Source organism: Chenopodium quinoa, unplaced genomic scaffold (genome assembly GCF_001683475.1).
Source record: "Chenopodium quinoa cultivar QQ74 unplaced genomic scaffold, ASM168347v1, whole genome shotgun sequence".
Lineage (NCBI taxonomy): Eukaryota > Viridiplantae > Streptophyta > Magnoliopsida > Caryophyllales > Amaranthaceae > Chenopodium > Chenopodium quinoa.
The window spans coordinates 6,386,873-6,411,198 of NW_018745684.1; the positions used below are offsets into that span (position 1 = coordinate 6,386,873).

The 24,326-nt window shown below is 35.7% G+C and overlaps 2 protein-coding genes across 3 annotated transcripts; one reads left to right on the plus strand and one right to left on the minus strand.

Moving 5' to 3' along the window:
* Nucleotides 1-385: 385 nt before the first annotated feature.
* Nucleotides 386-9,942, minus strand: LOC110717893 (pentatricopeptide repeat-containing protein At3g18110, chloroplastic-like). 2 transcript variants are annotated; one of them, XM_021896681.1, is made up of 6 exons: nucleotides 5,960-9,942; nucleotides 5,640-5,840; nucleotides 5,115-5,205; nucleotides 2,041-2,903; nucleotides 871-952; nucleotides 386-780 (listed from the first exon to the last, which is right to left on the minus strand). In XM_021896681.1, exons 1-4 carry the CDS (start codon nucleotides 9,559-9,561, stop codon nucleotides 2,358-2,360), a joined length of 4,440 nt encoding a protein of 1,479 aa, XP_021752373.1. In that variant the 5' UTR covers nucleotides 9,562-9,942; the 3' UTR covers nucleotides 386-780; nucleotides 871-952; nucleotides 2,041-2,357. The 2 variants fall into 2 exon arrangements, with proteins under 2 accessions (XP_021752373.1, XP_021752372.1); XM_021896680.1 differs by having other exon boundaries at nucleotides 871-1,027.
* Nucleotides 9,943-12,780: 2,838 nt separating this feature from the next.
* LOC110717895 (mitogen-activated protein kinase homolog MMK1) lies at nucleotides 12,781-24,021 on the plus strand. Its single transcript, XM_021896684.1, has 6 exons — nucleotides 12,781-13,283; nucleotides 13,384-13,513; nucleotides 18,661-18,798; nucleotides 20,101-20,433; nucleotides 20,731-20,911; nucleotides 23,499-24,021. Exons 1-6 carry the CDS (start codon nucleotides 13,018-13,020, stop codon nucleotides 23,672-23,674), a joined length of 1,224 nt encoding a protein of 407 aa, XP_021752376.1. The 5' UTR covers nucleotides 12,781-13,017; the 3' UTR covers nucleotides 23,675-24,021.
* Nucleotides 24,022-24,326: the final 305 nt, after the last annotated feature.

The following is a 24,326-nucleotide window of genomic DNA, read 5'->3' on the forward strand; positions in this document are numbered from 1 at the left end:
GTGTTATTCTCTAGAATAGTTATGGCAACCTGTGCACAGCTCGTTTATACAACTTGAGTGTTGAGTCTATTTGCACCCCTAGTGAATCGAAACGGTAGTTCTTCGTTAAGAAAATGGGTTCATACAAACAATAGTCCTCAATATTCACACAGCAGAGTTCTGAACACAGCATGCGAGTGACCAGACAACAGAATAATTGTATATCAATGGCTCCCGGTGTCATTTTTACCAAGTAGTAGTCGAGGTCAGCTTCAAAATCAATAGACTGAATATCAAGATGACTACTCCAATTTTCAACTATCACTGTCCACCTGAACATCATAAAAAGGAAAAGAAATAGCAAAACACACACGAACGGCCACACAAAAAAGAAAAACTAAACAAGTAGAGTTAATAAAAAGAAGGCTCGTGATCATTGCTCAATAAGCCATTAATACAATATTTACACCATTTTTTGGCACCAAATACAGCACTTAGCAAACAGACATGATCCAATTATACACTACGAGTAGAAAATTAAACCTACTTTAATCTACTTAACTTCCTGTAATGCTGTCTCAATCTTTTCTTAGCATTGATCTCTTTGTCGTGCTTCACTTGCCTCTGAAATTTGATTTTTTCCTATACCAGATTGAATCATGCAGGCTGGTCATACATGGGGTTCTCCCCAAATCTCATCATTTATACTTCGTGTAAACTAACGCTTTTTGCTGTTTTCAATCACTTGGAAACATCGCTGGTCATCACTTCCCATAATTCTTTAACTTGTTGCTGTTGATCCTTTCAGAGAAAAATAAAAAGTTCAACGGAAAGTTTGTTGTGAATCAAGGAAACACAATTCAAAGGGAAAGTTAGCAAAGAATGATATACCTTATTGATCAACTACATCTGAGATTTTTCAACTCATTCTCAAGTCACCACTCTTTCCACCAAACGTTAATCTTTTTCTGGTCTGCAAGGAAAGGATGCTCAAATTTTCTTATACTCAAGCCGCCACTACTAGAATACAGGTGCTGGTTACAAGTGCCTGACATAGTGGCATCAAGTTCTTTTTATTAAATAGTTTTTGAAGCATCATACTATTCATACATGTCACAGTCAACTACAAACATCAGACATTAACTAGCATAGGTGATGCAAGGAAAATTAAAGGCCAAAATTACAGATATTATTGACGAGGTAACAATGCTACAAGAAGCTTTCAGGTGATACCACAGTTTCACTTTCGTCAGGCTTGCCAAGATACCCTTCAAAAGAGAAATATTGACCTCTGAAAGCTAAAGAGGGCAACCAATAACAGTATAAATGGTATCAGAAAGAATCTTTTATTCTAAATGCCCACTCTAGGAAAATTAGCTAATTGCTCCAGTCCAAGACCATAGCTATACTCATCAAAGCCAAATGGGTACATTGGTTATAACTGGAGCAAATAGTGTTAAATCTGCAGCAGATTTTTAAAAATTGGAGCATATAATGCTTTATCTTCTGCAGTACATACATGTCAGGACTTTGATGAGGATACTTTTCCACTTGAACAAGGGGAAGAGAATGAACAATGTAATGGCTATTATGAAGCCACTAAAGCCCTGTTTCTCTTACCTGATTTAAATATTTTAACTAATTGAAACCAATTTTAGTGATTAAAGCTGATTTTTATGATTCACGATTGTTATTTGTTCTATGAAATTACTAAATTTTACCAAGTAAAACTAATTTATATTGGGTACAATTGATTTTTTTACGAATTGAGACTGATTTTTGTTGCGAGTAGTGTTTTTTTTTTTTTTTTTTTTTTTTTTGTGTGTGTGTGTGTAAGTTGAAGAGAACAAGGCGTAGTAATTATACTGCTATCATGAGCGTTATAATCACTATCACTACAAGAACAACCCCACTCCCCACCCCACCACATAGATCCACAGGAACATCAAATCATTAGTCAGCAGAGATATCAAGATTTATGGAACCAACGCAGCAAACTGATTCCCTACTATAATTTTTCAAAATACAAATCCATCATGAGAATTAAGTACAATCTCTGACCTGAAATATTAGCAGCAGCTCTGGTGTGAAACAGTCCTTTGGCTTCATACATCATGCATATATGTGCAGACAATACTGTGCAAAATTGTCTGAAAAAAGCACCGTGCTATGCCTTTGAAGTGAGCTCTATGGATAGCACTCAGATCATCAATCACCAGAAAGTATGAAAGGCAGAAACAGCTATGAAACCCGCTTTTGCCGCAGTGCCCAAGTTTCCCCAATTATGGCTTGCAAAAAGCATAAGATTTACCCTTGAAGAATGGGTAAAGACATCTCATCGACAGACAGATATAATCACACTTATTTGGAAGCAACAATCACCGAGGAAGCATCTTTTTGGTGTTTGATGCCATTGATTTCCTTACAAACTTTCTTTTCTGGTGCCCCACTTTCCTTTTCAAAGTTACACCGCCCTTACTCTTCATCTTGTCTAGCTTCTCTTTCCTTCCATCAATGTCAGCTTGAATGGCCTTTTCTCTTTTATCATCTGACAACAATGTCAATCTTGCAAATTTCTTTGGTCGCACTTCTCCAAGTCTTTCAGCAATATCCGTGAAAGCAGGAACAAGGCCACGTCGCATGAAGCATCCTTCCATAAGTTGCATTGAGTTTGACTGTGGAATTGAGGGAGCGTTTTTCAGCTCAAGGTCGAAACAAAATGGGGAATCTTTTAACCACATTCTAAGGGAATGAGCCTTTGCAATCAGAAGTCCACTTCTTGTCCTACAAGGCAGAAAAGGTGATCCCATCTCCCAAAGATATGCCTTTAATGTGCTGTTTAGTGAGACCATATTGTATTCTGCTGTCCCTGTTATTAGAACAACCGATTTTGGAGATTCTGGTGAACCCTCCAGTGATGCATCCTGCACAGTTAAGAAAGTTTTAAAACAGTGCATCTGAAAAAAATGCATTTATATAAACTTCTAGCTCAATCAGCCATGAAGTCAGATACTTCAGAAATTCCATATCTGTACAGTCTAGACACTAGAGCATCTCCAATGGCAAGCTAATTCTCAAATTAGCCCATGCCACATAAGATTTCAAGCTAATTCCCTTTATAGCTAGTTTGTACCCCAATGGTTAGCTACTAGCTTGTTATATAAATGAGCTCAAGTTTCTTATTTAGTTTTTTAATTTAAATTTTATTAATAACCAATCTCCCATCTTTTGGAAATTTTTTTCACAAGCAAATTATCTTGGGCAAGCTAACTAGATATTTTAGCTCCAATAGTCAAGCCAATAGCTAGAGACTTTTGAAAATTGCAAGCAAGTCCCTAGCTACAACCATTGGAGGTGCCTAATAGCTTACAAATCATCATAAGAATCTCATGGACTTGAAAATGCCTTTGAAATATATACGAAATTGTGGATTTAAATTTACCTCAATATTTGAAGATACTTTCAAGTTACAAAATGCCACACAAATCTCTTATTCTACTCTGTTTTGGCATAGCATCAGTGCAACACCAAACAGTTATAAAGCAGACATTACAGGACAATATTGCAACTCCAAATATGTTCCAAATTTCACATGCTAGAAATAACAGAAAGTACTGTGTTCTAGAAATGGACCCAATATACATTCCATCTTTCCAAAATTTAAGCCCTTAGATCACTATTTGACTAGCGTTTATCACTTTTCAGTTTTTCAGTGGCGTACATACATGTTTTCCAAATCATGTACATGTGTGCGTGCTAGCAAATACAATCTAAAGATTCTTTGTGACCTCAAATCATATCCAAACTACGCCTCCATCCCCCCACTCCCCAAAAATATTTAAAATGAAAGCTAACCATACGGAGTTGTCCTTGACTTAACCAAAGGGCTAACCGGCTAAATAGCCTTTGTTTAAAGGGTTCGATCTTTATCCATACTTATGGATTCCCAGAACCTTAGGAATGCAAAAAGACTTGTCAACCCTTAACTATAAGGATGCCCTCTAACCTAGTCAAACCACTATCACCACCTCCACACCACTACCACCACCAGAAAAACACAATGCCTAGTTGTTAGGATCACTACACTAAAAAAATGGCATTTTATTAGGGGCTCGCAGGTTGGAACTTGGGGATTGACGATCAATCCCAGTAACCAATACACAAAATACAACTTTATAGATGCCCTATTACTCTATTAGATTATCGATACATTACATGAGTTCTCACATCATCAGGGTTCATGCCTCTACTTTGCAAAATGGTTTTCATTGAATTTAAAATAAGCACCCAGCTTCACAATATCTGGTATTCTGGTTTATCAATCTGACCTTTTCCATGATCATTTGCTTCTCATGAGTTATGCCCTTTCTATATCCCGTTGTCCGTAGACACAAATGAGGTGTGCTAAACACATATTAGTGTCCTTGAATCAGCCAAGACACCTAACCATTATTAGACTTGTAGGCTTGTAGCCATTGCTTAAATGGCATGATGTTATCTCCAATACACTAGAAACAGACATTAAGGCCTCTCTAATACTCTCACTTCATGCATTGACAAACAATTATCAACCATGGAAAAAGCAATGTTGAAGATGTCACTCAAAATCACTAATATGGTGGGAGTTCCCTTTCTTTGCAAATCGCAAAATATCAGTTCACTATCTTTGCAAAATCTGGACCAAGCTCACCTAGTGCACTGCCCTTGAATTCAAGGTACAACCACTAGGCCAGGTCATTATTTCACGATGTTCAAAAGTATTAGTGCAGAAAGTGATATGGAGTAAATAGACGTCACATAGGTCATTGCCTTTACCTACAGGTGAACGCCTGAACGATGAACCCAAATAGAAATATTCTTTGTCCATTTACATAGGGAGTGGCACAAATTGGAAGACCCTTATTGGAAAGTCAAATTTAGGTTCCTTTCTTAGTTAATTTTCCTATAAGTCAGGCAGTTAAAGAATCTGCAGCAGGAAGAAGATATGAGGGGAGAGTGTCTTCAAGCTTTTAACCTGGCATTGCTTATAAGACAAATTTGAAACAAACCTTCACAAATTAGACACTCAAGACTATGACTTCATCATCTTCAGGTCACTGTTAATTTGTTAAAGGAAATCAAGAAGGAAAACATGCCTGCATGAGGTCAAGCCATAATGTAAGGCCCACAAGAGCAGCACCAGCAGACAATTTCCTGAAATCAGCCCCCCAGTCTTTTTCAGCAACTCTGCAAAACACAATAATGAAACAAATAATTAAATTAAATAATTAATAAGGGCATTTCATACAAACAAAATATGGTAGGAGGGAGTTTGGGTGGAAATGGGATTTTATGTCCCAAAAAATATTACGGGGGGTAGGTATTAAGATTGGGAATTGTTTTTAACTATTAAAAGACAAAACTACCCTTAAAAGAAAGGGGGGGAAAATATTAGTAAGGCTATATCAGCAAATTTGTAATATATTCCCAACTTATTCTCATGACTAGCCAAACCTGGAAATTGCTTTAAATTCTCAATCCCATTCCTACCATCTAATCCCCAAATTCTCATTCCCACTTGCCAAACATCCCGTAGAGGCATAACTGTGAAATTAAACATAACAATTATCTCTTGAGCACCATAGTAACATACTGACATGTTAAAATCTTATAACTTGTACCTGAACACATTATCTTTATAAACTCTCCTCTTTACTGCCAGTTGAAAAAGCAATGAGGCTGTAGCCCGGAGTTCAAATGCCCACAACAGGTTCTCCAAAGCATTCACGAAGTTAAATGCAGCATTGTCCTCAAGTGGCTCTAATCTTTCAATCCAATGATCCAAGATTGTAACTGATGATTCCCAATTTTCAGTGAGAAGCCTGTAAATTAGGAGTCATGTTCATCAGCATATATCATAAAGCTGATCACATAGAAAGAAATTAAGTAGACAAAATATCATGTAGTATTGTCATTGGTTGGACGTTTCACAAATAGCTACCTTACTGGAAGATCAAAACCAGTATCTTGCAGAGCAATTAAGAGAGCCATAGCTTCTTTTGAACTCTGACACAAGCTTGCAGCATAGATAAAGCAAGTCCATATTCTATGGTCAGGCATTAAACCATCATCCTTCATTTCTAAGAGCTTCTCAATTCCGGCATTATAATCTCCTTGTTTCAGAAAGGCATCAATAACTGAGCTGTATGGCAATGTACTAAGATTATAACCTGATAATTTGAGATTATCAAGGACCTTCTCAGCTTCTTTAGGTTGTCCAGAACTTCCATAAGACATCATCAGTAAATGCATAGTTGCAATGGTGGGCTCCACTCCAACTTCCTTCATATTGTTAAATAGCCTTTCAGCTTTATCATGTCTTCCAGAATCTCTATACATTTTAATCATTAAATGATAAAAAGACCGATCCAACTTGAACCCTTTTGCTTGTAAGTCATCAAAGAGTTCCTCAGCTTTATCTGAAAGCTGCTGCTTGCTGCAGGCAGCAATCAAGCTTTTGCAAGTGTCCAATTTCAGATCCATACCCCTCCTTCTCATGTCATGCATCAGACGTAAACCTTCTTCAGGTCTTCGGTCTCGACAATACATCAGAATCAAAGTATTGTAAGTGTCCTCATCAGCAACAAGTCCAGCTTCTCGAATCTTCTTGAACACTTCAGTAGTCTTTTCATTATCCTCAATGCTAGTGTACATTTTCAGCAATAAATTCCACATTGAAAGATCGGGCTTGAATCCAGCTTCTTCCATCTCAGCAACCATGACCTCAACATCCCTCACTCGTTTTCCTCGGGATAGCAACCCAATCATTATCCTGTAGAGATGCATGTTTGGGAGGTAACCAGCAGCCCTCATCGCATTATATATTTTCTTTACTTCAAATATATTTCCAGCTTTTGCAAATGCTTCAAGCATCAAAAGGATGGTGCTTTTACTAATCTTAAAACCTATGTCTTGAAGCTCTTGAATCAACACATATAGCTCATTTAGTCTCCCATCCACAATTAAAGCTTGCATCAGCAAATTAATAGTATCGATGGTTGGAGAAGGTCCGTCTCTCATCATTGTATTAAAAGCTGCCCTAGCTTGTTCATAACAACCAGATGCAGCATAAGCTTGTATTACTGCATTCCAGACCCTCCTGTCCACTACTTTTGATCTTTTCCTTAGACGAGCAACAATACTCTCCACCTTCTGCAGTTCCTTTATACTCCCATATGCCTCAATAAGACTAACAAAAATGCCAACATCCTTAAAAACAATGCCTTTTCCTTCTGCTTCATCAACCACCCATTGTGCTGTCTCCGGAAAGAATATATGACAATACATGCACACCATACTCTCATATATATTATAAGATGGCTCAATTCCCAAAAACTTCATATCGGAGAATATCTGAGATGCATTAGAAAACAGTTCAGATTCCTTGCAACACATTATCAGAGACTCATACATCATGCAGCTCCCACTAAATAAGCCAGACTCCTTTATGTTATAGTACTGTTCCAGAGCTGCATCAAGTTGATTAGCCTTGCAAAACACAATTACCAAGGCCTCTTCAACAAGTTCTTGAGATGAAGAAGCATGATCCCTCATAAATTTAAGCAAATCTTCTGCTTCCACATGCCGACCAGATGAGCTAAATGAGCTGAGGACAGATAATAGGTCTTTATGGTTCAAATCATAGCCCTGAGCAGCAGCCAACCTCAACATTCTGCCAGCCTCATCATAGCATTCACCTTGAACAAGAATAGAAGATATATCCACTGGAGTCATACCACACAATTGCTGCATATCTAAGATAATTCTTTGAAGACCCTCATCTTTGTTCTCCTTCTTAAGAAGCTGAATCAAAGAAAGGTAAAGTTTGTGATCAGGCAAAAAATTGTTGCGAACCATATCCCTGTACAACACCATGGCTTTTCCTGCCTCACCAGACCTCGAAAGGATGTCCATCATAACAGAGTATGCCAATTTGTCAGGTTTAATTCCAGATCTCAGCATGCAATTAAATGTTTCTTCAGCCTCTACTCGATTCCCAGATTTACCATACCCACATATCAAGGCACTAAAAGTTCTCAAAGTGGGTTTAACTCCACTATCCAACATCTCTGACATTAAATTTGCAGCCTCAATCATTCTATTGGCTTTTCCAAGACAATCAATCAAAACTGTGTACGTAACTGCATCAGGAACTAGCCCAGACAATTTCATGTTTCCATATAAATCCAGCGCAGTATCAAGTTCTCCATGCTTACCGTACATGTTAAGGATAGTGTTGTAAGTCATTTCATCCTTTACAAAACCTCTTTTCAACATTGTTTCGCAAATCTCTCCTACCTTCCCGGTATTTCCTTCTCTGGCAAATGCATACAGAATTGAATTATATGTCACAGCATCAGGGAGAAACCCTTTCGCCTCCAACTCTCCTAGTATCCTTTCAGCTCTACTTGCCAGCCCGCATCTAGCAAAAACTGAAATCATGGCATTATATGTCCACAGATCAGGTTGGCAATTATTAGCCTCCATATCAGCATATACCTTTATTGCCTCCTGCAGATTAGACTCACGAGAACAAGCACTTATAAGTGTGTTATAAGTTATAGTATCTGGTCTTATACCCGATTTTCTCACTTCATTTAAAAGGTCCATCCCCAAATTTGGCCCTAGGGGACCTGATCTCAAACGCGCATTTATCAAGGTATTAAAGCTCACAAGATCTGGCTCACAACCACGCTCTCTCATCAAATTCAGCATTTCTTGAACCTTCGAAAACCTAGCATTCCTTGCATAAACCCCCATCATCGCGTTGTAAACCTGAACAGTATTACCAGCAGAAGGCTCCGCCCTTGAAAATATCTCCACAGCCAACCCTTCCTGATTCGCCTTTCCAAGCACTGCCAATATTGTGGCCAGCATCCGGGCATTAGGCGAGTACCAATGCCTAAGATTCAACCATTCATAAACCTCCAAAGCTCGCTGCCAACTCGACTGACCCACCCACTTGACCACAAAACAATAATCAGTAGGAGTCATCTGCACCATTTTCTTATCCAACACATCAGCCACAAATTCATCATGCCCCAACCCTAATATTTTATCAGTCAAAAATTGAACCCTCTTCCTCCAATCTTTTGCCCTTTTAAGCGCCAATTTAGTCATCTTCTTAACCTTAGTCTTACTAGTCCTACCCAAAACCTCTAAATTCTCATCATTTACAACACCCCCAACATCATCCATCCCACCCCCATCATCTTCATCCCCAAATTCTTCACTGTCCTCCGAATCATTCGCCGGTTTCGCCAAATGGGTCGGTAAATTATGGGTTAAATTGAAATGGGTTTGCGTAGATTGTTGAATTTCAGCGATTTTCAAATGGGGCCATCTCACAGAAGGAGATGCTCTACTATAGCTAAATTTTTTAGGGTTTGTTGATTCTTCAACAGTAGTTTCTTCAATTGATGTAGAAGAAGATGAAGAAGCTAAAGTGCAATAAGAAGGGATGCATCTGCGTACCTTGGATTGTGAATCAATGTGCAATGGTGAAGCTGATACTGCAAAAGTTCCGGAATTTGTAATCGCCATTAGAGAGAAATTAGAGGTTTTTTGGAGAAGGGTTTAAGGGGGTTTTGTGGATAAAATTGGAGCTAAAAGCTCAGCATGTTGGCGGGATATTCATTGTTCAGTTGTCTGGCAGATTGTATTAGCAAAATCTCAGATTTTTCTAACTGTACAAGTTTCAGGACAAAAATTAGTAAAATATCTACTGTGAAAATTAATGGAACATGTCCTCTTGCTACTCTACTTTTTTTTTTTTAACAAAACTCTTGCTACTCTACTTAGCTGTAGCTGGTAATCGTAAGTCGTGATAAATCTAATAATGCATGAAATACCGCGCGTATATAGGTTTGATAAAATTTATACGGTAATAAGTGTCTTGGGTAATTTCACCTTAAACATGTGGACCAACCAGAACGTGATATGTGTTACCTTAGGCAGCGCTCAAAATAAGTCTAGGATAAGACACGTGGCATCCCCATCATTAGGGAAATGGAGCCTTTCAAGGCCCCAAATTACGAGACGCCGTAAAAACGGCGCAGCTCATTTACCTAGGTTAATCTGGCTTAAAGGGGCACGCATTCCCACTCCCCTATAAATAGGGACATTTATTACAGTGGAAAAAAAATATCACAATTAGATTCCCACCATTCATCAGTTATTACATAAGCATTTACTGCTCCTATCTCGGGATCCGAGAGAACTACCTTTATTTTTCGTGTACTTTCCTTAAATACTAACTTGATCGTCCGAGGCAGAACTTCAAACAACTGGAGCTTCCGTTTGTTTCAAGTACAGCACATTCAACAAGCCAGTCTTAGAGTTATAACTCTCCTGCAGGACAAAGCAAAAAACCCCAAAACAATATGAGTTGTATTTGAACTTCATTTGAAATTGAATAGCCTACTCGTAAAACCAACTGAATTGGAATAGGCAGGACACGTAACTAAAACTAAATGATCTTAACCAAACCCGACTCGAGATAGACTCTGCAAAACCCATTGTTTTTTCTCTTCCCCTTATTCCTTAAATTAAATGTGTAAACACAAGTTTAGACTCTGCAATATAAAGAGTCAAAATAAATGCAACAAATATAATTTTATTACAGTAAATTTAATAAGGAAATTTTATAAATTACCACCCACAAAATACACCTTTTTTTAAATTACCACCCAAAAAAAATTTTATTTTAAATTACCATCCCTTAGATTAAAAAACCAATTAAATTCCCACCTTTTTCAAATTTCCGATGCAGTTTCCGACAGTGGGCCCCACATAACAACTAGTAATGGTTATTTTGACCCTCTTTTATTTTTTCCCCCCATTTTCCTCCATAAAACTGCTCTTCAAACTCGTACACAATTTCTTCATCAATTTCTACCAAATTCACACAAATTTTGCAAGGTTGTATTTGAAGAAAACTCCCCCACAGGTGCAGACGCTTAATTCCAATCAGGTATGGGGTAAATTGAGGGTTTTTTGAATTAGGGTTTTTCGCATATTAAAATTGGGGTAAATTGGGGGTTTTCTGAATTAGGGTTCTTTGCACAATTAAATTGGGGGTTTTCCACAATTAGGGTTCATGTTACAAAAGATGGCGACTTTTCCTACTTCTTTCCCATATTCCAGAACATGAAAGTACACTAGAGTGATGAATTTGTAGAAGGAATTTTTTTTTTTAGAGTTTTACTTTATAAATTTGAGGGAGGTTGGTGACTTGACAGAGAATTTATGAAGAAATTGAATGGATGAAGAGTATAGTGCAGTTCAATAGAATAGTGAGAAAGGGAAATCGAGAGAAGAGAAGAAAAAAAAGGAAGGAAATAAAAAAAGTGGGGCCTACTGTCTAAAACTTCACCGGAATTTAATTGGTTTTTTAATTTAAGGGGTGGTATTTAAAGTAAATTTTTTATTGGGTGGTAATTTCAAAAAAGGTGTATTTTGTTGGTGGTAATTTACAAAATTTCCTTTTTAATTTTGAATACAATCTCTAATATGATTCACTGATTTGATCTCCACACTGTAAAGTCGAAGGAGGCTTGATCTCAATTATCTCAATCAAGATTCGTCTTTTAGAATTGTGCTTTGTTGTTCTTCTTCTAGGTCTTTATGTTTTCTAGTAAGTTCTCAGTTTTTATTTATTTATTTATTTATTTTTTTATGAAAGATTATAGGTTTAGAGAGGCTTTTCTTTGGATTTATTATTGGTATCAATTGAGAGGGGAGGGCTTTTTTTATAGAGCTCTAGGCTATTGTTTTAACACGTAACAACCCCTTTTTTAACTAGCTCGAAAATCATTTTCCACTCAATTTCATGGATAACTCATTTGACTAATAGTATAACCATTTTTTGTTGGGTTTACCATTTAATTAAATGAAATGAGTCTAACTAAAAGGCCAAAGTAAACCCGGCCCGAAAGTCAAAATATACAAGTCAACAATTTGACTTTAACCCAAACAATATGCAACGAGACATAATAAAATTTTCGTGCCTACAATATGCTCAACCCACTTCACTTAGGATGGCAAGATGGGACATCGGTGCTAATTTTGAGTATGTTTGTATGTATTCTTTCTCCCAAAGTATTACTTAATTTGGCATAAATTGACTTACCTTAAAAAAAATCCTAAATATTTCATAATTACAATGATAACAATGCATTATTGCTAACTAATACAGAGTACTGAATAATTACTAAATAAAGCTAATATATGATGAGTCATATCCTAAAACAAATAAATAGTACTACTGTACTAGTATTAAAAAAAACCATAAATAAAACTCAGTAGCATTTACAGAGTATTAACTATATTTTCTAAAACTAATTATTGCATTTATTTTATCAATTATGTTAATTTTATGACTTGATATGTTAAATAAAATTCGTTATTATTTTCATTTATTTATAGACATGTTAAATAAAAATTTTATTAATTAAAAAAAACATAAATAAAACTCATTGTTGTGTTATTTATGACAATGTAGTTACTATAACTATATAACGTGATGATGTCATATAATCCTATCAAGTAACCGCGTCTAATAAAAGTTTTTGCAATTATATGTGGTTTTTTCAAAACCTCAATACACAAGTTGTAATAATCCCAAGTTGTAGAAGTAGTGTAACAACTAACAACCAATTATAATACGATGACAAAATCATTCAACAAACCACTTTAACCATAACATCCAAAACAAACACCTAACATTAGAACAACTCAATCTAGTTAAGTACTTAAACAACTCAATCTAGTTAAGTACTTAGCATATTCTACCTTTATTTTAGTTTAATTAAATAAACAACAATAATAATCAATGAATTAATATTAATATTAAGATGATTCAATAAATCATCATTTCACCCAAAAAAAAAAAAAAACCAGCTTAACTGCTTAATGTAAGAGAGAGAAAATAAGAACAAACAGTAAAGAGATCCCCATTTCTCAATTCTAGGGTTTCAGAGAGCTCAGACACACACAACCATGGATGCCTCAGCTGCACAACCCTCCGACACCGACATGATGGATGCCGCCGGAGCTCCGCCGGAAAATCACCCTCCGCCGTCGTCCGATCAATCGCAGCCGCCGCAGCAACCGCCGCAACAGCAGCAGCAGGTTAGTATTCCGGCGACACTTAGCCATGGCGGAAAGTTTATACAATACAACATTTTCGGGAACATCTTTGAGGTTACTGCTAAGTATAAGCCCCCTATTATGCCTATTGGAAAAGGCGCTTATGGAATTGTTTGGTAATTGGATTTTCTCTCTCGTTTTTGATGTGATGATGATTGTTTTCTTGTTTTAATTTATTGTGATTTTGATTTTGAATTTGGTGATTTTATTGTGTAGTTCGTCGTTGAATTCGGATACGAATGAGCATGTGGCGATTAAGAAGATTGCGAATGCGTTTGATAATAAAGTGGATGCTAAGAGGACTTTGCGTGAGATCAAGCTTCTTAGGCATATGGATCATGAAAACGTCAGTGAGTGATTGTTGTATTTCAATATCCAGTTTTCGAGTTTTTGTTTGTCTGAGTTAATCAATATTTATACTGTTGGGATTTATGTTGTTTGGGGTATATTCATTTAACTTGTTTTCTTTTTAAATTCCCTAGACTAAGAATTGGGGTTGATCAACTTAAAAGTTGTAAACTTGAGGCGCTATAGATATCGGTAGCTTTTCTTCTTAGTTTACAGGAGTGATTGAAGTGGTTGGAGATATTGGTGTGGACACTGGACAACTTAAATCATCAAAGCTGTTAGGTTTCTTTATCGCTTTTTTGTTGTTTGGGGCATTAAAAGTCATAATCTTTCCGTGGAGGATCATACTCTGCAATATCAAAAACGGATTATATTCAGATCAAGGTTTTTTGGCTTATGAAAAAGTAGTCATTTTGATGAATGATCATAATGCTGATGAGATTGGTTAGGTAATAACTGTAAGTTTTTTTTGTGATATTAATAATCATTAATTTCTTAGATACTTTCCCTAAGGGTTTTGGAGGTTGTCTGAGTTGTCAAGACTGTTTCCATTTAATTAATGAGGGTGGATTATTGGGAGAAACACCCAAGGGAAAATGTAAACGGTATGCATTACACTTGCTATAAATTTCTAACAGCTTGTGGTTTGGAGTGGGTTGTGCTTCTTATTCGAAAGTTACATTATTTATGTTATGCCAAATCCTATTGGACACGTGTTCACTTGAAAAAAGTGGGAGTATCTTTATGAGTGTAACTATGTAAGGCGGTGGAGAGTTGATACTTTCTACTAGACCATGCCAAATATATGAATTGATGATAGATATTTGTTATGGGATATATAGTTGAAAGTTAAGCAGAGCTCTAAGAAGTTTGGGTTACGTTCAGATTTGTGGTCTCAAGGATAGATTTAGTAGAAAAACAAGCAACACAGCATGGCACAATTTTTTGGTTGGGCTTTGATATGTTCATATATCACTTGAAACTATAATAGTCTGGGTTACTGGCATAGTGAAATGATGTACAAGAATAAATAAAAGTATACTGCATATATTGGATATACAATAAATTTTCATTTTTAGAATTTTCTGACTGCATATAGAGGTGGTAACTTTTAAATAAAAGATTAGGTCTAGGCGTCTAGCATTGGCTTCAGGAGATTAAGCGGACAACATTTTTGTGCCCTTTTCATTCTTCATTTGCTTGGATATCTTTTGTAAATCGTTCAGAATATTTGCAAAATCATTGTACTTGCTTGATTAACAAGATTTATTGTTGATTAATCACATTTTGTGGATGCTCAGGTGTATTTTGATACTTGATGTGCTAGATCCTGCATAATAATATTAATGGTTAGAGTAATTGATGCTGACAATAATACCTATTTGCCTGGGATTGGGTATTGGTTTTCAATTCATTACCTAATTTGTTAGATTAGGCCATGAGATGAGACCCGTGAATATACTACTTTCATGTTATAATTTGTATTTGTTTCGGCTCACGGTAGGATTATGGAATCAACATTGATGCTGACCTTGAAGAGAGATAGATGGGAAGATAAATACGATACTAAACAAGGACATATGTTTTCCTAACAAAAGTAGGTATACTCATAATGGTTGTAAAAATTATACTTTCTACAAAGACAACAGGGTGCTTAGGTTAAATTTCACTGACATTTGCATCACCAGACAGGAGATTGGCAGAAAAGGAAGGTGATTAAGGTGATCTATTAGAAAAAGAAAAGAGCATTAAATGAAAGTCAAGTAGAGATTTCCTAAGCATGTGAATCCTAAGCATGTGAATAGGAAAGCATATGCTATTGCTCAACACTGTAGCACACCTGATTTTTTATGGGAGCACCTAGATCTGAATTTTTCCTCCATCTTTGTTCCTCTATATACAACCAAAAGAAGTTTGTGCTCAAAGCTGTTCTAAAGAAGAACAGTAGAATAAAATGGTAAGTTTCTTGACCTTTTGCCCTAGTCTTAGAAAATGCCTTCCATCTGTTTGTCCGTTACAAACAACCCAACACGGAGGGGGTTCAAAACTACGATATTGTTATATTGGGCAACTGTTTTCTGTTTGGGCCTATATTCAGGGCTAATTCCATTTCTATTTTGGGATTACAACTATAGGTTCTATAACCTAGTTTATTTCTATGTATGCCCTCAAGATCAATAAAAGTTTCTCTCGCCTCCCCATGGACATTGAACCATGTAACTCTGTGTGTTTTGTGTTGTTTCTTCTTACTAAGAATTGGTTCTGTATAAAATGCTTTTAGAAGAGAGGGGAAAGATGAAGATTCAGTGCAACATAAGATGCATGGAGATAAGTTCCACCTTAATTTTTCTCTACTCTGAAAAAGTAATAAGATATATCATATATGATTGATATTCATCATGAGACTGTAATTTGCTAGCCTTTCCAAAGCAATTTAGCAATTAGAAGTTGGAACTGACTAGTGATTTAAGTGAAAGATGGGAATATTGAAGAATTGTTTTTTTGTCTGGGATATTGAAAATTCTGGTTGGTCAGAAGCTTGCTCTTACACCACGATTCATCTTATTGTATAAAATGCTCACAAGCTTGAACTCTCAGCACCTGAGAACAGAGTTTGTCATCAATGTTGCTTCAGTATTTGCTCAATATTGAGTCTGAAAGGGCCACTATTTGCACAATATTGATGTTTTTAGCTTCAACAAGTCTCTATCTTTGTTCCTTGATTTACGATGATTTATTTTAAATCCAATCAAAAGATAATCTTATTGTATAAAATGCTCACAAGCTTGAACTCTCAGCACCTGAGAACAGAGTTTGTCATCAATGTTGCTTCAGTATTTGCTCAATATTGAGTCTGAAAGGGCCACTATTTGCACAATATTGATGTTTTTAGCTTCAACAAGTCTCTATCTTTGTTCCTTGATGTACAATGATTTATTTTAAATCCAATCAAAAGATATTAAAGAAACAAGAAAAATATCAAGGATTTTTAACTGATGTTCATGACTCACGAAAATATATAATATAACAATAAAATTATACCCCTTGTGTCCCCCCTCCCCTGGGGGCGGAAAAAAAGAAATTCAAAAATGATTTAATGATAATAAGAGTAAAAAGAGCTCACATCAAATGCTGTGTTTCACATTACACAATTTGATTGGCAACAAAAACATAACTATGTGTTGAAGTGAGTATGGCTGGCAAAGCAGAAGATTGGAATCTGGTGTTGATTAATGATTTTAGGAGATAGTAATATTGCGATATCTTGTGTGCAAAGTAACTTGCAGAATTTGGTGCAATTTATTCAATTAATACCATCTTCGCTGCAATCGAATGTTCAATTTGTACATATCCCTTTGTTTTTCCAAATACAGTAGCTTTATTGTTTAAAGCTTATCAAGCGTATTTCAGTATACTTGGCCGTTACAAAGAATATGTTTTTCCTGTTTAGCCTATGAAGCATAGCTAAACCGACCATTAGCTTCTTCCTCACCCCTGCTTCCTTTACAAATTTTTAAAAACATGTTTAGCCTATGAAGCATAGCTAAAACGACCATTAGCTCCCCACCCCCGGTTTCTTATAATCTTCTCTAATTGATAGACAAAATCTTTCAAGAAAATCCTTGATTCTACCAAGTCAAAGGAAAATGATCAATTTTTGACAATTTTTTAGGATCCACGTTTAACTTTGAAAGTTGTTATTGTAATTAGATTCTAGTTGTTCTTTTGTTTCATAAAGACCTATGTTATTTGGAATATATTTGTCTTAATGTTCATTTCAAATGTATGATATCCTTACCCGACACTTCAGCTTTCAGCTAAGCATCTTAACAATCTTAAATGACGTATTTATAGAGAAAACATAGTCATTGTAGTGGGCAAGTGAATATCATGTTTTTGTGATTTAGCTCTTAAATGGGCTTGGGGTTGTAACATATAATAAGAACTCGCAAATAAGTCAATCTGAATTCTGAAATGTGTATTGATGAATCTGTAACATGAAAAGTGCATGCAATTCTATTAAAGTTAGGTATATCTTTTATGAATGTCATATCCAATTATAGGAGCTAGGACTACTTATTCTTGTTTTACTACCAAAGCCTTGACATGTCTTATATATGGATATGTTTCCATACCTGACACTCGATACAGATAAAAAATTGGGTACTTCTAGAGAGATCCAAGCAAATGGAGAAGTTGTCAATTTATTGATCCTACATACATTTCACTTCAACTAGTTGGCAATATCTTATAATTGATATTCCCTCTTAGCTTTGAATGGGCTTTTACCCCTATTCCGATATTTTTGGACAAGTAGTTGACACCTAGTCTTGAGCTGTGGACTGAAATATTCCAGCGTTCCAGGATCCGTGTTTCTAGTTGCCAATTGAACTAGTAAGTGCAAGCAATTTCTTTGCTTGATGTCTTTATTTGGTTGATTTGGTCCTTCATGCTTACATTATTTTTTATTGGCTGCACTAATAAATCTAGATATTATAAAGTACTTATATGGTTAATTTCGTTCTTCATGCTTACATTTTTTCCGGAGGCTGTGCTAATAGATCCTGATATTATTATGTCTAGAAATCTATAACCTCCACAAGATTGTTTCCGTAAGTAGCAGGGGCACAGAGGATTATTTAGCTGATTCTTTTATCCTATTTCTAGGACAGTAACAGTATAAGAAGCATCTTTGACCTACTATTACTTGGCTAGGAAGGGGTTATCCTCAATTGCAGATCTTGTGTTTATCATTCAAATTGGTGTAATCCTCAAGGTTTCTTGTAGTTGCACTATCCATGTCCATATTTGGATGATTTCCATTGGCCTAGTCAATTAAGGAACCAAATCAACCGAAATAAATCTTAGTGGTCTTTACCTCTAAATTTGTTCCTATAATTTGGCCCAGAAAATCTATTATATATATAATCTTGTGGTGGACTATTAGAACTGCTTGCATGCCTTGACTGAGAAGCTTTTATATTTACATTCTGATTGTTTTATTTTATAGTTCCTCCTTGATTCTCCACTTTTATATCTACTCAATATAGGTAGTTCTGTAAATTATTTGATTTATCTTCTCTCCAAGGCTTCCATGAAATTTAATCTATTAGTATTCATTTTTTATTTGCAATCTCCTTGCAGGTTGTTGCAATTAGAGACATTATACCACCTCCTCGAAGGGAGGCATTTAATGATGTATATATTGCATATGAACTGATGGACACTGATCTTCATCAAATCATCCGTTCAAACCAGGGATTATCAGAAGAGCATTGTCAGGTATCATCTTACATAACACTCTTCGTAGGAATTAAGTTATCATCTAGTTGAGACCAGACAGATGACCAAATGTGTTCCTGTTCCCACTCTCTTTATCCTGTGTATTTCTCTGGGACAGTTTGCCTTTTTTGTCAGTTCTTTCATAGCATTATAGATGGTGGTGCAAAGCAATGCCTGGCTCCAAGTCTCCAACTTTAGTTAGAAAGAATAGGAAGAAATTGCTTATTTTTAGGCATTAATCTAGACCTATATATGTCTTAGTCAATTTTGGCCAGAAGAGGGTCTGTTGTTTATGATGATATCTATGTTGGAATATGTACTTTTGTAGTTCATGTTCCTAATATTCTGTAAGAGGGTGTGCATTATTTATGTTTTCGTAGAATTAAGTTTACTTGTTCTTCAGTCCCAAAACTCCCAATCTATTAACGTAGAGCATCAACATAGAACTGCTGTCTACCGCCTTTTTGTATCATAATTAAGATACCTTAAGATGTCAAAGCTCTAACCTTATTGTAGCAACTGAAAAATGGATACTCTCTGCATTATTTCATCTTCAGGAGCTCTCTCTCATTTCCTTGCCTAGTTCATGGAATACAAACAAAGTTGAGTTTGGAATTATGATTGATGGATGAATTGTGTGTGTAGACTAAGCCGTGAGTCATAATTAAATGAGCTATTTTATTTGGCTCTTATTATCAGCTTTTTGTCCAAGATTGTCTATAATGGTTTATAAGTCACATCTGGTTTGTGCAAACACTTTGCTTAAAACTTTCCCAAAAGGGTCATCAAGAACCTATGAATTTGGTGCTGTCTTTAACATCTCTACATTTCTTGGACTAGGCCCCATTCCTTTATCTTTCTGTAACTCTTCTTCTTTGTTTCATGCTCTTGTAACTTGCCAAATTTGATCTACAATGATCCAGATCCAGAACGTACCCCCCCTCCCCCCCCGGTGCGCGCGCGCGCACACACACACACAGAGTTGTAATAGTAATATCAGGTTCCCGATCATATCTTTGACTAGGATATCCCTCTTGACCTTAAAAAGTGGCTCATCTCTACTTCCTCATTTTGAAAATGACACTCCGTCCCCATCGAAGGAGTATGATTTTTCAACCAAGTGACATAGCCTTGATTGCAGATTATGTGAATTAGTGTGTGCTAAATGTTGGAAAGTGACACTTGTTTAGGGATGGAAGGAGTACTATATGTACATGTTGTCTGTGTTAAAAATAGTACTCTTCATGACCTCATCTACTGAATTGTGGTTTGCACATTTTCTGAAAAATATTGTTTTTGCAGTACTTTCTCTACCAGATATTACGTGGATTGAAGTACATTCATTCTGCCAATGTTCTTCACCGGGATCTAAAGCCTAGCAATCTCTTGCTTAATGCCAACTGTGATTTAAAAATCTGTGATTTTGGACTAGCTCGAGTAACATCAGAGACTGACTTTATGACTGAATATGTTGTGACAAGATGGTACCGAGCACCAGAGTTATTATTGAATTCTTCAGATTATACAGCTGCTATCGATGTATGGTCAGTAGGCTGTATATTTATGGAGTTGATGGACCGTAAGCCTCTATTTCCAGGCAGAGATCATGTGCACCAGTTACGCCTGCTCATGGAGGTATATTGACTGTGAGACTGGGTATCTTATTGTGAATTATTATTACCCCTCTTGTAGTTTTAGTTTTTAAATGTTGAATTTTTCTTTCAATTTCTAATGCCAATTATACCAGAATTACTAGTCAACATGAGGAAGAAAATGGTGGCTTCTCACTTAAGCATTAGCTAGCTTGACAAACATCTTTTTTATTTTTGAATAGCCTTCTGTTTTTGAAAGCGTTGGTCTACAAACCAACTTTCTTTGCTGTAGCAGTGTATTATCTCTGGCTAAAAGTGTATGTTGACTTGTACTTTGCAGCTGATTGGCACCCCTTCAGAACATGAGCTAGGATTTCTTAATGAAAATGCTAAAAGATATATTCGTCAGCTCCCTCCATTTAGAAGGCAGTCATTATCTGAGAAGTTTCCACATGTACATCCAGCAGCTATTGATCTTATTGAGAAGATGTTGACATTTGACCCCAGACAGAGAATAACAGGTAAATTGAATTTATCTCCGAAAGATGTCCCATTTGGAAATGAGCTTAACTTTCATGGTATCAATTATCAAGACATGGATGTACTAATGATCAATTTTATGTTTATTATAATTTTTAGATGGGGACTTAAGGGGTAATCAATAAATTGCACTGGAGCTCATTCTCCTGTCATTGGTCACTACACTGACAATTATTTCCCTTTAAATATAAATATAGGGAAATAAATGGGGAAATAATTGTTAAAAATCCCTTTAAATATAAATATAGGGAAATAAATGGGGAAATAATTGTTAAAAATAATTAAGGGAAGGTAGAGTAGAGCAAAATTCCAAGAACTTGTAAGTACTATAAAAAGGAGATGAAATGCATTCTGACTGGACATTGAAATATTGGATAGATATCCCTACCTTTTTAAAAGTATGAGTAAACTCTTATGAATAGTGTTGTGACTATTATGCCCCTATAAATGTTTATATACGTATTTACCCCTTTTTAAAATATGACCACACATTATGAATAGTGTTGAGAGTCTTGAGACGACTATGTCTCTAAAATGTTTATTAATATATTTGCCCTCATTAATGTTAATTGTTTTTTTTTTTTTTTTGAACTTTTAAGAATAGCATGTGGATATTTATACTCCTAAAAATATTTGTTCACATGTTTAACCTAATTAACGTTACTAACAACGCTAAACCGAAAAACTACCGGACATGGCTAGTTATGATGCGTGCATCGCGCTCGTTAGCCGACCTAGTACTGAACAAATTTTGCATGTATGAAATTCGGCGGATGTTATAGGGTGGGAGAATACTGTGGCAATATAAATTAGGGAGAATTGAAGCTCAAGTGTGTCAGAATTCAGTTTTCATGTTGTCTTGACCCCTTATAATATAGTATATGGCATGTTAGTATAGATAGACCCTTACTAATAATTGTGTTATTTCTATGATCTCCAGTCACTTTTTTAGTAGCTCCATATTGGGTATTCTAATCAGAAAACCTTGCTATTTAAAAATGTACTTTACTATTAATTTGTGGTGGAGGGTAAAGGACCAAACAACTCATGCTGTAGACCTATCATGGAGCAATATATCTACATAATCAGGGAAGAACTTAAAACTGTAATATATGGCTTCAGCAATACAAAAAAGTCTAAAAAGAAACTTAAACCTTGATTAAGGGAGGCTATACCCTCAAAACCCATTGGTTTTTCTCTTGCTTTCCAAGTGCACCACAAAATTGTCAACAATACTATCTTCCACTTCATCAAGCCAACCTTTCTTCTCCAAGCTACAAGAGCTTTTTTCAATGAACTAGGTGATTCTCCAAGGTCATGTAAATGAGTGCTGGATGTTTTGATTGCTTTTTATTTTTTATTATTCAAATAACCTCGTTGGAGCATGCAGCGTGGCTGTGCGTAGCACTAACAACAAATTGGTTGTATGGTGCAGTGTGATTATTAGTAATGAACTGGACTTGACTGCTTACGTTATTCTCAAACAGCGGCTTTCCTTTGTTTTTTTTTTCTAACATCCAAAAGCCTTGCCAAACTCCTCTATTTTTTAGTTCTGATGTAGGCTAAGGTTTATTTAAAGTCTCAAAAGTGTTTGAGATTTTTCTCATTTGAGTTATGACTAGTGCTTCCTAATTTATGAGAATGAGATGCAGATTGGTTTGCAATTCAGTACCTAATTTGTTAAACTGGGCCAAAATTATCAATTTGCTAATATAGTAGTAGTCTGTTATATTAGCATACTAGTAAGTTTTGATAGCATGGCCCCCTTGTCTCTATGTTCCTCCTTTGTTAGTGAGTGATGCATACAACTCAACTGTGAAAAAACCCAATGATACTCTGAATCTCCTTTCAAGGTGAGACTGTCACTAAGGACAGCTCATATGACCCTAGGATAATTTCTCTATCACGAAGTAATGGTCAATTGCTTTTATACAGGTCATGTCTAGGATTTATTTTAGTAAACATGTGATCTGCCATCTATTAATGACTTGTCTTTGCCAAAAGAAATATTGGCAATCTACTGGCTTAGTAGGTTAGTAGGAAATTGCACTTGGTACTGCACAACCTACTAACTTGATATAATTCAATTTGAAGTTGTCTCTATGGTCCTTATACCTACTAACCTATTGACAAAGCAGACCCTATCACATGTATGCTCTCTGGAATTTTTTCTGCGTGTTGGATATTATATTATATTTTACAACTTGTTTCTCTATACAATTGTCTAATTTATTTTAGTATATTTCTGGTATTGTGATGCTTACTTGAGTTTGTATTGTTTTGCCTGTTCTCATTTCTTGAACTATAAATCTTTATGTTTGATACTAATCAGTTTTTCAAGTAATTAACTACAAATTTATACTTCCCTTTGAAATAACTTACACATATGAAAACATTTGCCAACAATCTATAATCTAAGTAGGGAACTTTTATGTCCACATTCATACCAAATCCCAAAAAAAAAGGAGAGAGATGGAAAATACTTCTTCGGCTTCATTAATACACCTAATATTCGAGTGGAGAATTATATTCTTTAGCTACAACTTTCTACTATTTTATGTATTACAGTTGAAGATGCACTAGCACATCATTACCTGAACTCGCTGCATGACATCAGTGACGAGCCAATATGCATGTCTCCCTTTTGCTTTGATTTTGAGCAACATGCTTTGTCGGAGGAGCAGATGAGGGAATTGATCTATCGCGAGGCTCTTGCATTTAATCCTGAATTTCAACAGGAGTGAAATCCTGGTTACGGCATTGCAATGGCTAACTTTCTATATGGTCCTGTCAATCTGTCATCTTTCCTTTCTGTACATATAATGTCCTGTCCAGAATTGGATGGATTTGTGTTTTAGAATTTTACTCCGCATAATTCAGGGCATTTATGATGAAAATGTTGTTTGTATGAGTGTAATTTATTTTTTTCTTTTAAATTCCGAGGGCCTTGAAAGCTTATAGCTTCTTGTAAACATTGTGTTGGCCATTTGCTTTTTAATTTTTTTTCTTTTCGTACCCATTAATTGTATTAGATGTTTGTTTTGAAAAACAAGGCTAATACAGCCAATTAATCTCAATATTTCCACCCTAAGATGAATCGTGTTTAATTTCTCCTAACTCGTGTATGTACACTGTTATAATAATTTCTATTTCGAGTAGGTGATTTGTGATCATTATGTTTTGACATGAAAATTAGGTACTTGACATATGCAATTCAGTGATGGCTTTATTTCTCCAATCTTGATATTGGATGTTGTGTAGTGTATATTACAATAGATCATTAGGTTCTAATTGTTCAACGTCATGCGGGAAAAAAAAAGTTACATTTTTCACAAGATAAGATGAATCAAGGTTTTATTTTTTTTATTTTTTTATTTTTATAAAGACAATCAAGGA

Excerpts from the sequence above, each read along its gene's own strand:
- LOC110717893 (XM_021896681.1), bottom strand. The coding sequence starts at position 9,561 with ATGGCGATTACAAATTCCGGAACTTTTGCAGTATCAGCTTCACCATTG. Across the intron at positions 5,841-5,959 it reads GGTTTTGATCTTCCAGTAAG|GCTTCTCACTGAAAATTGGG; the intron begins GTAGCTATTTGT and ends CCTAATTTACAG. Across the intron at positions 5,206-5,639 it reads TATAAAGATAATGTGTTCAG|AGTTGCTGAAAAAGACTGGG; the intron begins GTACAAGTTATA and ends TGTGTTTTGCAG.
- LOC110717895 (XM_021896684.1), top strand. The coding sequence starts at position 13,018 with ATGGATGCCTCAGCTGCACAACCCTCCGACACCGACATGATGGATGCC. Across the intron at positions 13,514-18,660 it reads GGCATATGGATCATGAAAAC|GTTGTTGCAATTAGAGACAT; the intron begins GTCAGTGAGTGA and ends ATCTCCTTGCAG. Across the intron at positions 20,434-20,730 it reads AGTTACGCCTGCTCATGGAG|CTGATTGGCACCCCTTCAGA; the intron begins GTATATTGACTG and ends TGTACTTTGCAG.